The following is a 14,978-nucleotide window of genomic DNA, read 5'->3' as shown; positions in this document are numbered from 1 at the left end:
TTTGCGGCGTTATTTAAATCCTCCCTTGCTGGTCAACACCTAAGAAATATCGCCGAGTCGTATCAGGGAGAAATGTTGGCGCACTGACAGGCACCAGATTCTCAGATGAAGTGAAACCTGTGCCTGCCGGTGTGTTCGGTGACATGTTGTTTATAAAGGTGTCACTCAGACATTTAGTCATGGTCTGACAGGCAGTATCGGCCCTGACAGAGGCAGCCTTTGAACTGTATATCTTGTTGTTGTTGGGGGGGATGAGACGGAGGTGTCAGTGCAGAGCAGGGAGGAAGGGGGAGCTGGGTGCTGCCTTTAATTCACCAGGGTCCAGCTTCAGGCAGGGGATCCACCGGCACTGTCTGCAACACCGGCTTGTTTTTTCTGCTTTAAAATTGCACTTTGAACGTCAGGTTTGCAATTCATTGACAGGTGATGGGCAGAATAGCGCCCCCATTCAACACAGAGCACGGCAGGCTAATGGGATGATGTAACTGTGGTTGCCTGCCAGGCACGGTCCCAGTAAAACCACATCTTGCTTCACAGCAACGCTGCACCCACCATCGTAAGCACTGTGGCTGAATCATTAGTCGTAGTCTGTTTGCAAATGACAGAGGTGCAAACAAGGGAGAACGCTGACGGAGGAGGCTGGAGAGAGAAGAAAGAGCGGCAGTCGTTCTATCAGGGCAGCTAGGTGTGCCATGTCTGGCATTCTCCCAATTAATGATAAAGAAACAACAATTAAAAACTTGCATCTTAACCCAGAACTTCAAACTGTTGCTTTAACTGACATCAATACATAAATACCATATCAGGATGAGGCAATTACAACTAATCTGCAAATGAAATGTCTTGAAAGGATCTGGCTATCAGCGCCTCTCCTGCACTTAAGGTCATGGGGGGGGTTACAGCCTGGCTGGTTGAGGGGCGAGGTCACACTGCAGAGTAGTCACCAGTTTGGGCCAAGCTGCGTTTCCCCTAGAACCTAAATATGGCAATAAAAACTGGTGATGGAAACAGCTAAACTTGGAAAAATCTCTCAAATATGGTTAAAAGTTTTTGACGCTCTCATGAGTTGGTTTTTCACACATATCCATATAGAGGTATATCGCAAAAGTGTCATGGAAACATTTTATTGGCATTGACACAGGGAACGTGACGTACGGGGTCACGGGACCAGGTCACTGACCAGTGAAAATGGTGCATAATGATTGGGCGAAGGAGGAGACAGAATATTTTTTTTTTTACATGTAATGAAAGATAAAAAAAATATAACAACCATTCTTGACAGCAACAAACGTAAAAATAAAAAAATAAAATTTAAAAAAAGCAAACGTAATTCTTGTAAAATCTTGCGGGACGAGATTTGTTGAAATTTTTGAAATATCGCTTTTATTTTTCGAAAAACTGTCGTTTGCAGTCACGTTCATGCCTATGGACAGGCTGCAGCTCTCAACTCAGCCTAGTGTCTTTGGGCTGTGGGGTGAAGCGGAACACGCACTCACACAGACACAGAGACAACATGGAAGATCCACACAGAAAAGCTCTGAACCCACAAATTCCAGCCTGCAGCCATGAAACTGTGAGGCGACAGTGCTGTACTCTGCACTGGCCTCATCATTTTCACTGAAAATAAGAACCGTTTTTGTTCCTTCGAGTGACAGCCACACATTCTTCGCCAGACTTCTTCAGGCTAATGCTAACCAGTTGCAGAAATGATTTTGAAACTGTCATTTTTTGGAGTCTGAAATAAATGTCTTTAACCAACTTCAAAAAACCTCCTGTTACAGAAGTCTTTTCCATCACATGTTCATATGCTTGCACATTTATGGTCTCTTTCTATATAGGAGGTTGTTGATGTGCTCATTTTTAAGTAATCATTGTAATTTCAAGTACATGATAATCACTTTAACTTTGATATATTGGTGCTCCAATCAAAATGTTGGCCCATCAGTGCAGCTTCATTAACATCATTGCATAGTTGCCACAGCTAATGGAAACAGTAAAACAGTGTTCAGCAGCAATAAGATAGAAAAGCTTGTTGTTTGGTCACTTTAACAAAAAAAAAAAAACTAAATGTGTAAACTATCATGTATTAAACCTGCTGATAGATTGGTATGATTTATAGAATTATTTGATCTTACCCCATAATGCAGATTTAAACTCCTGGATCATATCCTACTTTTCCATCCTTGTTCCTGTTTAGTGTTTATGTTGTCTGATGTCACTTCCTGTGTGTTATCCGAGCCGCTGTCACTTCTTTATGGGCCCAAGATCCTCTGTGCACATTCAAACCCTGACCCCCTCCTGACCCGGCAGTAGTTCCTCCCCACTTGGAGAGGAGTGGGCAGCCAGCTTGACCTTTGACCCATTTGTGTGTTAGCATGTGTGTTTAGAGAGCTTATGAGTCCACGGGCCTATACTTAGTCTTAGACATTTTTTGCATTGTGATAACTAGCATAATAAGAACAACTAAATCCGTTTGTCTGATTCATTCCTTTGTAATGCCGAGAAATACACGTTACGTACACCGTTGAGAGATAAAGCAGCTATGAGGAAGGTTTTGTGTCTCCTGCCGGCTGGCAGACTGGCTGCGGCCGCAGCGTCTCTTCAGGAGCTTCTTTGTCAAACCGGAGTCGACTGCTTCACTCAGTCCTCCGCTTTAGTTCACGTCTGTTTATTCGTTAAACGCTTAAACCACCAAACGATCACGATAAGTTGATTTGATGCAAGCATGCGGCGGAATCATAGTTTGTATTTTAAGCGCAGTGGCTTTATTATTTCTCGGGGTAAAGCGCGCAATCTTCTTCAGAGACGAGGAGCAGAGTCGAAAGTAAAGTCTCGTTGGCACTCGTATTTTTCTAGGTGCGGTGTTGAAATAAGCATCTAAATAAAGTTTTTTTGTTTTTGTTTTGTTTTGGGTTTTTTTGGTTGTTTTTTTTTTTTATTTTTTTTAACTAACTTGTATTTGCCTGCATGTGCAGCTTCGTGCCAATAAAAGCAGCCGCAGCCTGCGCAAATCCCCCATGTGTCCCTGTCATTCAACTGGTGTGAACATTCCTTTAGCTGCGTATTTCATAAATAAATGCCTGTTGTTGTTTTTTGTTTGTTTGTTTTATAATATATATATATATATATATATATATATATATATATATATATATATATATATATATATATATATATATATATTTAACAGGGAAAAAAAATCAGGAAATAAATTTAGTAGATTAATTATCAGGACATTATTATACTGCAATCACATCAACAATACGCTTTGTTGAAATAAAGCGTTAACCAGCCTCTTTGAACTGACCTATATATGTTTTTTTTCTTTATCTTTATCTTTTTTTCTTCTTTTTTTTTTTTTTAAATATATGGGAAAAAATCCAGTAGCTGCAGCCGCGATTCCCGATTTCAGAAATGTTAAGATTACGTCGCAGTTCGGGCTATAAACACGCGCCCCCAGTGCTGTGAGTTTTATAGGCAATAAAATTTAATTAGAGAGCCAGAGAAAGTCACAGCGTTTGGCCTGCGACTCCGAGCAGCAACAGTCCGCACTGGAACTTTCCCTTTTCCTGGTCAGAGGACACGGACCATGAATCTTTCTCCGCTCAGATAAATCTCTGAGCTTTTGGGGAGCAGCGCTCACCTTCAAATGAATCTGTTCGCTGTAAGATATAAATCTCAAAAATATATGTATGTCTGAATGAAACGTAACGTAAATGAAATTTGAACTGTTTTAGCGACGTATTATATTGAAATAATTTGAGGCTGTTTAAGTTTTTCAAGTGGTAATAATTATAATATGTATTGGAACTACATACAGCAACTTATTATTATTTTTTTTAAAAAAATAGCAACTGTTTAAAAATATACATTCACGAAGTTCATTAATAACAAGTGAAATGAAACAATAAGGCGCCGATTATTCCAATCACTGTAAAGTTTTATTTCAAGAAAAAAATATTCTGCTCAGTTTATAGTGGAAATCCATATAAAAATAAATTCACGTCCTCTTGGCCCAGATGAATGAACTATTCTAAATATGTTTATTTCTCCAACTTACCTCTTTTCTGAGACATTAATTCCCCCATTAATGCTACAATTGAGACCACGCAGAACACGAGAGCCTGAACGAAGAGGAAAACATGCGGGATGGTTTCAGTAGCTCAGGTTCTGCAGGTCGATGGTTGTGAGTGTCTCTGAGAAAAGGTCAAACGTCTCGGCCGATAAAGGCAGCGGGCTATGCGTAGAATCTGAAAAACTCGGTGAGAACGAGGAGGAGGACGAGAGAAGGTGAAAGTCCTGCATGGAGACGTCCAGGCCCGGGGAAGAATCATTGTCCGGGCCTATTGTCGACAGGCTGCCCGGAACAGTGGGCGCCACGTTTGAGAAATGTTTCACATTTTTCTCATTGCTGCCCAAATGCTGAGCGGCAGCGCCTGGATTCTCCCCATTGTGTCCCTTCTCGTACTGCTGCAGAGCCAGATGATTTCTCTGGAAGTAGCCGTCCCTCCCCAGGAGGCTGCCGGCCAGGCTGCCACCAGCCTCCGGCTCCAGCTCGTCCTCCGGCCCGTCCTCTACACACGCGTATTTCCCCTCCAGGTCCCGGTTCTCCTTGCAGTGCGTCTGCCTCTTGTGCTTCATGCGCCTGTTCTGGAACCACACCTTCACCTGCTTCTCCGTTAAATCCAGCAGCGCGGCAATTTCCACCCGCCTCGGTCTGCAGAGGTATTTGTTGAAGTGGAACTCCTTCTCCAGCTCCAGCAGTTGTGTGTTGGTGTACGCGGTCCTCAACCTCCTGGATGAGCCTCCTCCGCCGCCGGCACCGCCATCTGGGCCCTCTGGGGAACCTGGGAAAAATCAATCAAAAATACTTAGAGGGGGGGGGGAAATGCCAAAACAGCAGCAGCATATACGTTTATATATTTATGTATTATCTGTGTGACTGTGTGATGAAAGGCGAGTTAGAAGAGGGGCAACTTGTGACGAGCCGTGACGGGAGACTGGTGGAGATTTACGTCGTGAAGGCAGAATATGATGGGACTGCGCGGACAGGACGGGACGCAGGGTGAAGATTAATGAACATGCCAGCTGCTGGCCCGTGTTAAGAATAATCTATCACTCTCCATTACTGTCAAGCATTAACACTCTTACACCGCATCACAAGCCAGTGCGCTACTTAATGAGATTAAGCCACGCTTAAATCAAAACTCCAGCTCCCGTTTATTTTTTTTTCTCCTTCTTCTTCTTCTTCTTCTTAAAAAAAAAAAAAGAAAGAAAAGAAAAAGCGACGCCCACGCCAGTGCAGTGCGCGAGTCTCGCGGACGCATCTCCCCTTCTCACTGCACCGAGACAATGAGGAGCCTCTCTCTTTTTTGGCACGGAGGTTATTAATCATCGTGTCTTGCCTTGGGGGGAGAGGTAGATCGGCGAGGCGTCAGTCGCGGTGGAGGCAGCCTGGCTGCTGCTGCTGCTGCTGCCGCTGCTGGTGGTGGTGGTGCTGCTGCTGCTGCTGCTGTGGCTCCTCTTGATGCTCTTCTTCTCCTTCATCCACGGGTACTCCGGGGGAAGGGAGGCGCTCTGCAGCGGGCTGCAGCCGCTCACTGCCTGCTTGGCGCGGCTGTGTCGCGGCTGGATTCCCGGGCTGAGGCCGAATAAGGCGACAGGAGGAATCAGTGTCGAGCTCTTGATTGATGGACTTTGAAACGCATCACCGCCGGGGTTAGGCAGGGACGTCAGGCACTCGGCGAGCGACGGTCGGCTGTTGATGAAACCACTCTCTCGGCCGAATTCGTAATTCATCTCCTCCTGCTTTTCTCCAGAAGGGAGGAGGAATAAAGTCGCTGATTTTTTTCCCCCTCACTCTCTCTCTCTGTCTTCCTCTCTCTCTCTCTCCTTTTAACGGCGGTCAGATTTAATGCGCAGTTTTAATTTCATTAACTATATAACCCTTAAAAGTGGATATAGTCCTATGGAGACCTTGCGTGCCATAAACTATTGGCGTGCATGCTGGAGGACATGCTTGGAATTAGACCGTGCTGCTTGTCACATGATTACATCTGCCCAATGACAATTTGGGTTTTTTATCAAAAGAAGCCACTGTCCCCTGTGATTGATCGAGAGAGTCGGAGGGGTAACGCCTCATTCCGGGGGCTGGAGTTGCTTTATTTACACATTTTTCGGGCTCGGTTTGCTCAGCCCTCCCCTTGACACTCCTCCCAACACCTACAGGGGGGGGGGGGGGGGGGGGGGGGGAAACCCACCATGAGCTGTGCACTGCATGCGCGTTCCCGCAACGTGCCCGAGCTGTGCATGGGCTCATCTCTAAAACGACGAGGAAAAAAACGGCCGTATTTATTGTCTTATCTTATTATACCCGGTGGAAGCTCCCAGTTACTACCAATATGAAGTATTTGGTTGGACTGAATCCACATGTTCACTCGAAAAAAAGGCAGCACGTCCATGTTCAAACATGCCCACCCCTCCCCCAACCCACTGGAGGCTGTGGGGTTCAGAGAGGAATTGCTCTTTAATATACCCCAACATGATTTGGCTTTTGACAGATTATGGCACAATAACCGCATTTTTAAAAGACTTGGGAGATCCAGTTCGATGATTGGCTGAGATTTATGGTTATAATATTCCAGTGACTTTGCTTATATGATCATAAAATCTCCCAAAAGCAGACCAGCCGTGTGCGCAAAAAATGGGAGCGACCACTCAAACGAAATTTGTCACAATTTTACAGTTCACAGTCGCCCCACTGCCCCCGTCATTCTTCATCGCACCGAAAGGAAACTGTTGACCCAAGCCATCATCCATACTCTGCGGCATTGGTGCTAATAACTGAGCGCCGAGTGCGGATGATTTGCTGCCGTGTTGTGGAGCCGAGGAAAGGTGAAGATCTGATGGCTGTTTATTGCTCGGGCTCTAAACAAAGAGCTCCGCCAGGCTGCCTGTGATCAATCTTTCTGGCCAAAAGCTCTGACAGCTCGCTGCTCCAAGAACACATTTGAAGCTCCGCAGCAGCACTGCCTTAGATCATAGTGGTAGGAAGAGGACAGCCACAGCATGTAGACAAGAAGACGAGAAGCTTGTTGTTTTTTTTGAATGTAGAAATATGGGGATTTCCTACGTGGAACTGGCTGAGACGCACGGTCATTACGCACACAGCTGGCGTTGGCTTTTTTTTTTTTTTTAAATGCTCGATAATTATTCAATATTTAATCCAATGACGACACTCGGGCGTTTTTTCGTTTGCACAAAAAGGATTACATTGGGACAACAGCTGTAGAGGAGATAGATTTGTTTTAGTGCGAGAGAGAAGCGAAGGGAGCAGCTTTTATGTAGGATCAATTGTCTGCTGAGGTGAGTGGGTGTCGGCATTCAGCACTGATCCATTCAGCCTCGCACCTTCCTCCCCAGCAGATACCAGCGAACACTCGTTTCTGTTGCACCTTCACTTTAAAACTGAGAATTTGGCAGAAAAAAATCTAAATGATTTAAGTGATTCAGTTGTTCCTTAAAAAAAAAAAAAAAAAAAAAAAAAAAAAAAAAATCTGATAGTTTTTACAGTTGTAGTCTTAGTAGAGACCAGAGGAAGGAAAATGGCAAATAATATTAGACCTGTAGGAAATGTAAATGAATTCTATTTTTTATGTATTAAAAAAAATACAATAAACTGGTTTATTGAGGGTCATCGCCAATTATTGTTTTTAGAAAAAGTCTGACATATCACCACTTCTATCCAGATATTTTTTATGTATAGTGTAAATTTAGAAGAAAAAAACGAAAGCATAACATATCCATCTGAAACGAACGCAGGTGTGGGGAAAAGAATCCTGACAGAGAACAAAGAGGCTGTGAGGCGAACCATGGATCATAAATCCTCCACAGAAGCTGCTTCATCCTCAACTCTGCGCGCCGACATTTCACGACATCCAACTTTTCGATTGCGGGATGAATTTTGATTTATGTCTCTGTCTCCCCTCCTGCTGCTGAGCCTCTAGAGGAGAAACAGACACGAGGCCACGTTTGGCCGCTCGCGCCGAACGGATGCAGACATGGAGACGGTGTCTGGAGCTGCAGCGGCGTGTTTTCCGTCTGTTGGGAGACAACAGGAGACATCTGGGAAGCAAGCAGGCCAAATCTGCATGGCAGCAACCACACGCTGCACAACAACTGTTAGTGTATGTGTGTGGGGGGGATGTGTTGATGTGTGTATCTATAAAATATGACACCTATGTAGCGCGAGATTTACTATAGTAGTTAAAAAAAAAAAAAAAAACATTAATTTTTCTCCTAAAAAACTGCGTGGTGAAAATTCCTAAACCGTGTAAAAAAAAATAAAGACACATAGAAAATTACCATAATTGCCTTTCTATAAGTGTGCGCTGCCTTTACGTGCAATAACATTTTTTTTTTATTACACAGGTATTACATTTTTCTACACGCGTTGCAATTATGTCGTTTGTGATTCATTTGGCGCGATGGTAGCACTGTTTATTTGCTGCATGTTGTTTCTGTCATTAAGGCTGCATTATATCACATATCTCATTTTCTGCCAGTGAGTTTCAAAAAAAATGCTACACTAAAAACACACACACACACACACACACGCAGCCGTAAATCCAAGTATGTCCTTCTGGAAAACACATTGAGCGTCGTGTGTGTGTGTGTGTGTGTGTGTGTGTGTGTGTGTGTGTGTGTGTGTGAAGAAAACAAAGCAGGGTTCGTGACAGGATTTTCACATTACGGTTTTATTTATTGGGCCCTGCTGGCTTGTGGGAGCCTTTCAGGGCTGCAAATCATGTTTTCTACGTCTTCAAGAGCATAAATATTGGGAAAGCTTGGATGGGGGGGGGGGAGAAAAAAGTACACAAGACACAGGCCAGAGTTATCCGGAAGGATGGAAATAATCATGCAGATAATGGAATACTAACAAGACGATCAACACACCTTAGAAAAGAGAAGTGACTCGTCAATATGCCTGTTTTTTTGCAACATATTTGAGCAAGACAACACAGACGTCACAGACAAAAACAGACACCACCGCTTAATATTTTTTTAACTAAAACCTACGAGAAAAGACAAGGGAAGCTATTGAGACACAGTTTTTTTTCCAAGTGAACCATCTAAAAAGTGGTTAAATGGAGACCAAGAAATGGCAGGCACAATAAGTAAACCCATGTAAGAACGCCAAAGTCAACTCACCATCCATGTCCACAACGACGGGCCATTGGCAGCAGGGTGACTGGTTGAGATAGAGTCCCATGTGTGCTTGTGACTTGACTTGCCTGCAACTCTGCTCCAGAGTTCACTCCCGGCCTCCTCTGTCACCGCCACTGTCAGGAGCCATGATGTATAGGGGTTATAAAAGGTCACGGCGTCCACAGCAACTTGGGTTTTGTGCAGAGCTGCTGCTCCTCAGGGCGGCGTGCAAACATGTCCTTTCAAAACGTGCACAAGAGCCAAGACGAGAATGCAGTGTTGCACGCCAGTAAACGTGTTGCTGTTGTTTTTGCTGCCAAAAAAATATTTTTGGAGAAATTTGGAACATCGGCTGTCTTTTAATTCTTCTCAGTGTTTTTTTAACAGGAAAAAGAGGCTTAATGAGTTACATGTGGACGGCCTTTTGGGTGGGGGGAAGGAAAGGGTGGAGTGTGTGAGTGGGGAGAGGAGGGAGAAGGAAGGAGGCGGAGTCAGAATCAAGAAATGCTGCCAGCTTTGAGGTTTCTCTCACTTATCTGGAGCCCAAGTTCATCAGCAGCAGCCCAGGGTGGTCTGATCCGTTCACACTGACACACTGTGTGTGTGTGTGTGTGTGTGTGTGTGTGTGTGTGTGTGTGTGTGTGTGTGTGTGTGTGTGTGTGTGTGTTTGTGTGTGTGTGCAGCATACTTGCAATGCTCTTTTTTAATTAAAATGTCTAAAACGTCACAGTATACCTATCCATTCATCATTCATTTTCCTTGGGTGTACCATTTTTTTTTTTGTTGTAACTTTTGTAAGAAGAAATCATGTAACGTATGTAATGTTTAAAGATATTTGCTGGCTGAAGTTTACAATGCATGTTTGTTTTATGAAGTCATTAAAAATAAGTTACTGTTATATCTCCGTTGGCTATTTGCATTGAGTGCGGCTCCACTTGAAAGAAGGCGCCTATTTTGTGTCATCACAAATCTGCACTAAGATCTATATGATCAAGTGAAACAAACTGGGATTGAAATGAGCAATTTTTGAAATCTGCTTTTTCTGTTCAACTGGAACATAATCTTTTACACGAGGCCTTTAAAAAAGAAATGTTAATGGCATATTCTCTTCAATATTATTAGAGGCACCCAGCGAAAGGCAGGACGAAACCCAGATGTTGCAGTCAATAATAAAAGGACTTGATATTAAAGTGTGGGACAATAATGTTTCCAATATTCTTCGATCAGAATGCCATGGGAAGTAGATGAGAGTATAGGGCTGTGTGGTCCGTGAACGCACCACCAAGTTTTCAGACGAGCTGCTGCCTCCACCTGCTGGCGATAGGGGCACAGCAGCACCAAACCCTGACATCACTTCTGAGCCTGTTGACCGACCATCAGTCACGGAGTGGTTGCTGGGAAATAAATTCCGATGCCTCATGATTTCGCTGTTTTGTTCTTGGCTTTTGTTTGTTCGTCGAATGAAGCGAGAATATTATTCATTTATTTATCTATTTATTTTAAAGCGAGAAATAAGATGTTGTTCGTGCTGTGTGCGTGCTGTGTGTGTGTGTGTGTGTGTGTGTGTGTGTGTGTGTGTGTGTGTGTGTGTGTGTGTGTGTGTGTGTGTGTCCTGAGGTATCTGCAGCCAAACAACAAACGGATGTTTCTGCACTGAGACACTCGGGCTGTTAGACGGTCGTAAAGTAATTAAACGATTTTAGGACAGACCCATCTGCAGGCCTGCACACTAGCTCTGTGTGTGTGTGTGTGTGTGTGTGTGTGTGTGTGTGTGTGTGTGTGTGTGTGTGTGTGTGTGCGCGCGCGTGTGTGTGTGTGTGTGTGTGTGCCAGGCCCATCTTGCAGCAATATCACATATTGAAGCAGCATTGGCCCGCGGCTGCAGCACCGCTCCTCTGCTGCTCTGCTGCTGCTGCTGCTGCTGCTGCAGTCACGGAGCCTCTGCGTGCTTCGCTCTTATCGCACCTTATAAACAGCTGAGACGCCGTTTGTACTTTATTAGACGAGGGCACATTGTTTAGTTTGTGGCTGCCGAAAATGTCTGAAAAGGAAATGCGGAGCGGCTGGGATATTCACCTAATTAACTGTGAAATAATCCGAGTGCATGTTTCCTCTTGTTTAGCCTTGTTTGCTCTCGCTGACGCTGTTTCAGGCCTCGCCGTGTCGTTGACACGCAATCAATGCAGCAGATTCTCTTTTCTCTGAAGCCTGTGGCGGAGTCATGAAGTTGTACAAAATTAAGATAGATTTTTGTCTTATATCCGATTTGTTTTTCCTTCATTTTATAATCGGATGAAATAAACGCTTACAGTGACTAAAAACCCCTGACACCGATGGGTTAACGTTAAGAAAATAATTTTAAAAACAGTTTTGGGGCGTTCCTATTGCTTCTTTATGTTGTTACAAATTCCCAAACTAATATCATCTTTAACCCGGTTTTGTGGAGATCATTTTAAGATGAGAATTGAAGGTAAGAAAAGCAGCAAGAAAATATTTAGCATTTAATTGTTTTTCCAGTATTAAGTAAGATTTTCTTTTGTTAGTCTCAATTTATTAATCCCAAGATTTTGTCATATCAAACTATCGCTCACAAACAGATGAGGCGCCTTATTTTTTTCTGATGACTTATACAAACTATTCTTTATTTTGGCTGAGAGCATGAACGATGAGGTATTTTATTCACTACAGCAATTCCACAAAGATCCAACGGGTACGGGTTTCTTTTTTTTTCTTTTTCTTTTTTTTTAAACAATAACTTAAAATCAACTCTGCAAATAGGTAGCTGAAAGACATTCAGGTAGTCGAGGGTCACTTCATATTTCATGCACATCACAAAAAAAAACAACCTATTTCAACATCTTCAGGAGACACTTTTTTCTCTCACAAACATCACCGAGGATCACAATAGAGGGAAAAGGGAACAACACATCCAGCTTAGTTTCAACAACACAATTTTTTACAGCAACATATGTCACAGGTATCAGAGTTATTAAGGACAGACGCCCCCCCCTCCCACCAGTTCCTCCACCCAAAACCGGTTAACTGTCAATCCGCCGGTCTTTGTTTTCTTTCTTCATCTTCATCCTGCGGTTCTGAAACCAGATTTTCACCTGTCTTTCGGTCAGACTCAGCTGTCTGGCTACCTCGTACCTGCGATCCCGCGGCAGGTACATGTTAAATAGAAACTCCTTCTCCAGTTCGAGGATTTGGTGCTTTGTGTAGGGGCAACGCTTTTTTCTGGTGGGCTTCGCGTGAAGCCAGTTGGACGATGGGTTATCTGGAGAGAGGGAGGGGAGGGCGAGAGAGAACCGGCAGACAGGCCACTTAATTCTCTTAAAATTATAATGGTGACCAAAAAAAATCATTTTGAATTGGGGGGGCCAGGGGGGGCGCTATATGGCCTGCTGAAGGAAAAATTCACATTTGCTGCAAAAATTATTTTTTTTCTTCACTGTTTTTGCTTCAGACTAGATGCAAAGTATAAGTAGTGTCAATTGAATGCAGTCTATGTGTATTATGGTATTGTGTATTTCAAAATTGTTTTGGGGTTTTTTCTTGAGGTATGATACCATATCATTGGCTTGGGGCCTATTACTATCGCCACGCGATTCTTTTGCATTACGCACGTTTCGTCTTCCCTCCACTGTGCTACACCTCCCCAAACCCCCCATTCGCTTCATCCACTAAATTGTTTCCAATTAAGAGGAAATGACGGCGCCACTTACTTGCATCCACCTCCTTTATCTCCTCCTCCGCGTCTCTCTCCTTAGCTGCCTTTGTCGCCCTCTCGCAGGGAATCTCCACCAGAGACGCGCTGTTTCCATTGTCGGACAGGAGAGGCGTGTGCGTCTCCAAAGTTGTGCACTCGGCGCTCCCAATCAGAGGCTCGGGTTTGATCTCGTAGTGCATGGCTGTCGACGGTAATCCCGTCAGACACAGGGACGCGGACACCGGATCCAGCGGCCACGAGCGCGTAAACATGCCATCGCTGTCTCCGCCCGCGTACGGGTGATGGATGTAGGTCGGCGCCGCTGCGTTCGCCGCCGCTGCGTGGCCCGAGATGGGACTCCAAGATCCGGCGAAAATGGATGATTTCGCCTGTAAAGGGCACGACTCGTGTCCGCCATATTCGCTGCTGAGCATCGTCTGCTCCACCCCTGCGGCTGATGAGTACCTCGGTGCAATCTCGTCCTGCTCGGGCACAATGGGCGACTCCATGTAGTAGCTCGTCCCCAGCGTCGACATGGCCAAAAACAAAAAAAGGGCCAAAGAAAAAATAAAAAAGGAGGAAAAGAAACGCGCGTCAGAGCCCTGCAACGCTGCAGAAAAAGGCAACCATTGCACGTATAGTGCTGCTTTTCTGCAGCAGCCAGCGGATCAATGCGTCCTGCAAGTTGAACCTTGCCCACGACCGGATAGGGCGCCCCAAAACACGTGACCGTGGGACAGAACAATAAATAATAAATCAGCCCGCAGCTCAAGTAAATGGCCACCATTTCCCCCACCACCACCACCACCACCACCACATTTTAATAGCAAATCCCTTCGCCTTTATTGGGAAATATTACAGTTTATAAGCAATAAAGGTTATGTTTTTTGTCAGGAGATCTTACGCGGGTGTAATGGAAGGCAGTTGTAGCAGTGAGGGAGCAGAGGGTGTTTTTTTTAAAGCCCCCATTTGTGAAATCACCGATGAGCTGCTCGCTAAATTCATATTAATAAAAATCTAATGGGTTAATTTATCCTCCAAAATAAAAGCCTTGTGATCATTTAATGATTCCCCTCTAGTGGGGATGAGAGGAGGAAAATACTCGGGGCTGGTACACATATAAAAATCTATTTAAAACTAAGCAGATTTGCCACATAGATAGATAGTCAGCGGAGCTGTTGAGGTTGTTTAAAAGCTTTAAAACAAGAGGGCGTTTTTAAAAAAAAAAAAAAAAATCCAATCCCCATAAAAAGCACCGCTTCCAGTGCGCGCAACGCTGTGTCTGCAGGGCTGTGGGACTGTGGAGGCAATCTAAAACGGAAAGTGGGGAGAGGTTATTTAGGTGCTATATAACAGTCCTTTTTATCACGGGCAATTGGGTTGTTTTTCTTAAGGTTACAACCTGGCTGTCCCGGCTAAATATCACCAATAAAGCTCGGCCTTTGTCTCCCCCTTTTCTCTGGCGCAAGCAGACGCATCCGGCTTCTCCCATGCACGGCGAGGCAACTGGCAGACTGACTGCAATGATCATAACCGAGGCCTTGTCTGCGTTCTGCTCCTCTGCCGGACACATTCAAGCCGTAATCCTTTCATTGGCCTCGTCTGCATCCTGAAGTCCTGCCTGTTGTTCAACGCGCACAAAGACGCGACCAGAAGAAGAAAAAACACGACACGAACCCCCGAAAACATCGTTAAAACGCTTCTCGTGTGAGATAAAATGGGATTACTCCCAAGAAGCAGCCCACGTATTTATTTTTGTTTTTTGGTTAGTTTTATTTTATTGTATTTTTTTTTTTTTTTTTTTAAACAGGGAGAGAAAATCAACAGATCATTTAAAGTGTGCATTTTACGGACAACAATAAAAAAGACTTTATAGCACTTTTTGGGACAATGAATTTTTACGCCAGCCAAATTATTAATAACTTCCATTGTTAATCAATAGCGATTCACTTGTCACGATGCGACGTCTTTTACTGAGGTAATCAAGGCAGTTTCGTGTTGTGGGACAAATAGAATAGCCCAACAACATGAGACTACCTAAACCACTCAACAGCTTGCTCTC

At 44.2% G+C, this 14,978-nt stretch overlaps 2 protein-coding genes across 2 annotated transcripts; both read right to left on the bottom strand.

The window, feature by feature from the left end:
- Nucleotides 1-3,903: 3,903 nt before the first annotated feature.
- On the bottom strand, nt 3,904-9,590 carry hoxa2b (homeobox A2b). The gene is made up of 3 exons (XM_076027464.1): nt 9,211-9,590; nt 5,406-6,222; nt 3,904-4,847 (listed from the first exon to the last, which is right to left on the bottom strand). The coding sequence occupies exons 2-3, from the start codon at nt 5,797-5,799 to the stop codon at nt 4,156-4,158; spliced, it is 1,086 nt and encodes a 361-aa protein (XP_075883579.1). The 5' UTR covers nt 5,800-6,222; nt 9,211-9,590; the 3' UTR covers nt 3,904-4,155.
- Nucleotides 9,591-11,491: 1,901 nt separating this feature from the next.
- On the bottom strand, nt 11,492-14,084 carry hoxa9b (homeobox A9b). The gene is made up of 2 exons (XM_076027488.1): nt 12,933-14,084; nt 11,492-12,484 (listed from the first exon to the last, which is right to left on the bottom strand). Exons 1-2 carry the CDS (start codon nt 13,450-13,452, stop codon nt 12,246-12,248), a joined length of 759 nt encoding a protein of 252 aa, XP_075883603.1. The 5' UTR covers nt 13,453-14,084; the 3' UTR covers nt 11,492-12,245.
- Nucleotides 14,085-14,978: the final 894 nt, after the last annotated feature.

The sequence above is a fragment of the Nelusetta ayraudi genome, unplaced genomic scaffold (assembly GCF_046127955.1).
Source record: "Nelusetta ayraudi isolate G7.1 ecotype Tasmania unplaced genomic scaffold, CSIRO-AGI_Nayr_v1 ptg000003l, whole genome shotgun sequence".
Lineage (NCBI taxonomy): Eukaryota > Metazoa > Chordata > Actinopteri > Tetraodontiformes > Monacanthidae > Nelusetta > Nelusetta ayraudi.
Note: the sequence above shows the minus strand (reverse complement) of the source record. Positions and strands in the feature narration are given on the sequence as shown.

Excerpts from the sequence above, each read along its gene's own strand:
- hoxa2b (XM_076027464.1), bottom strand. The coding sequence starts at position 5,799 with ATGAATTACGAATTCGGCCGAGAGAGTGGTTTCATCAACAGCCGACCG. Across the intron at positions 4,848-5,405 it reads GATCTACCTCTCCCCCCAAG|GTTCCCCAGAGGGCCCAGAT; the intron begins GCAAGACACGAT and ends GATTTTTCCCAG.
- hoxa9b (XM_076027488.1), bottom strand. The coding sequence starts at position 13,452 with ATGTCGACGCTGGGGACGAGCTACTACATGGAGTCGCCCATTGTGCCC. Across the intron at positions 12,485-12,932 it reads GATAAAGGAGGTGGATGCAA|ATAACCCATCGTCCAACTGG; the intron begins GTAAGTGGCGCC and ends CCCTCTCTCCAG.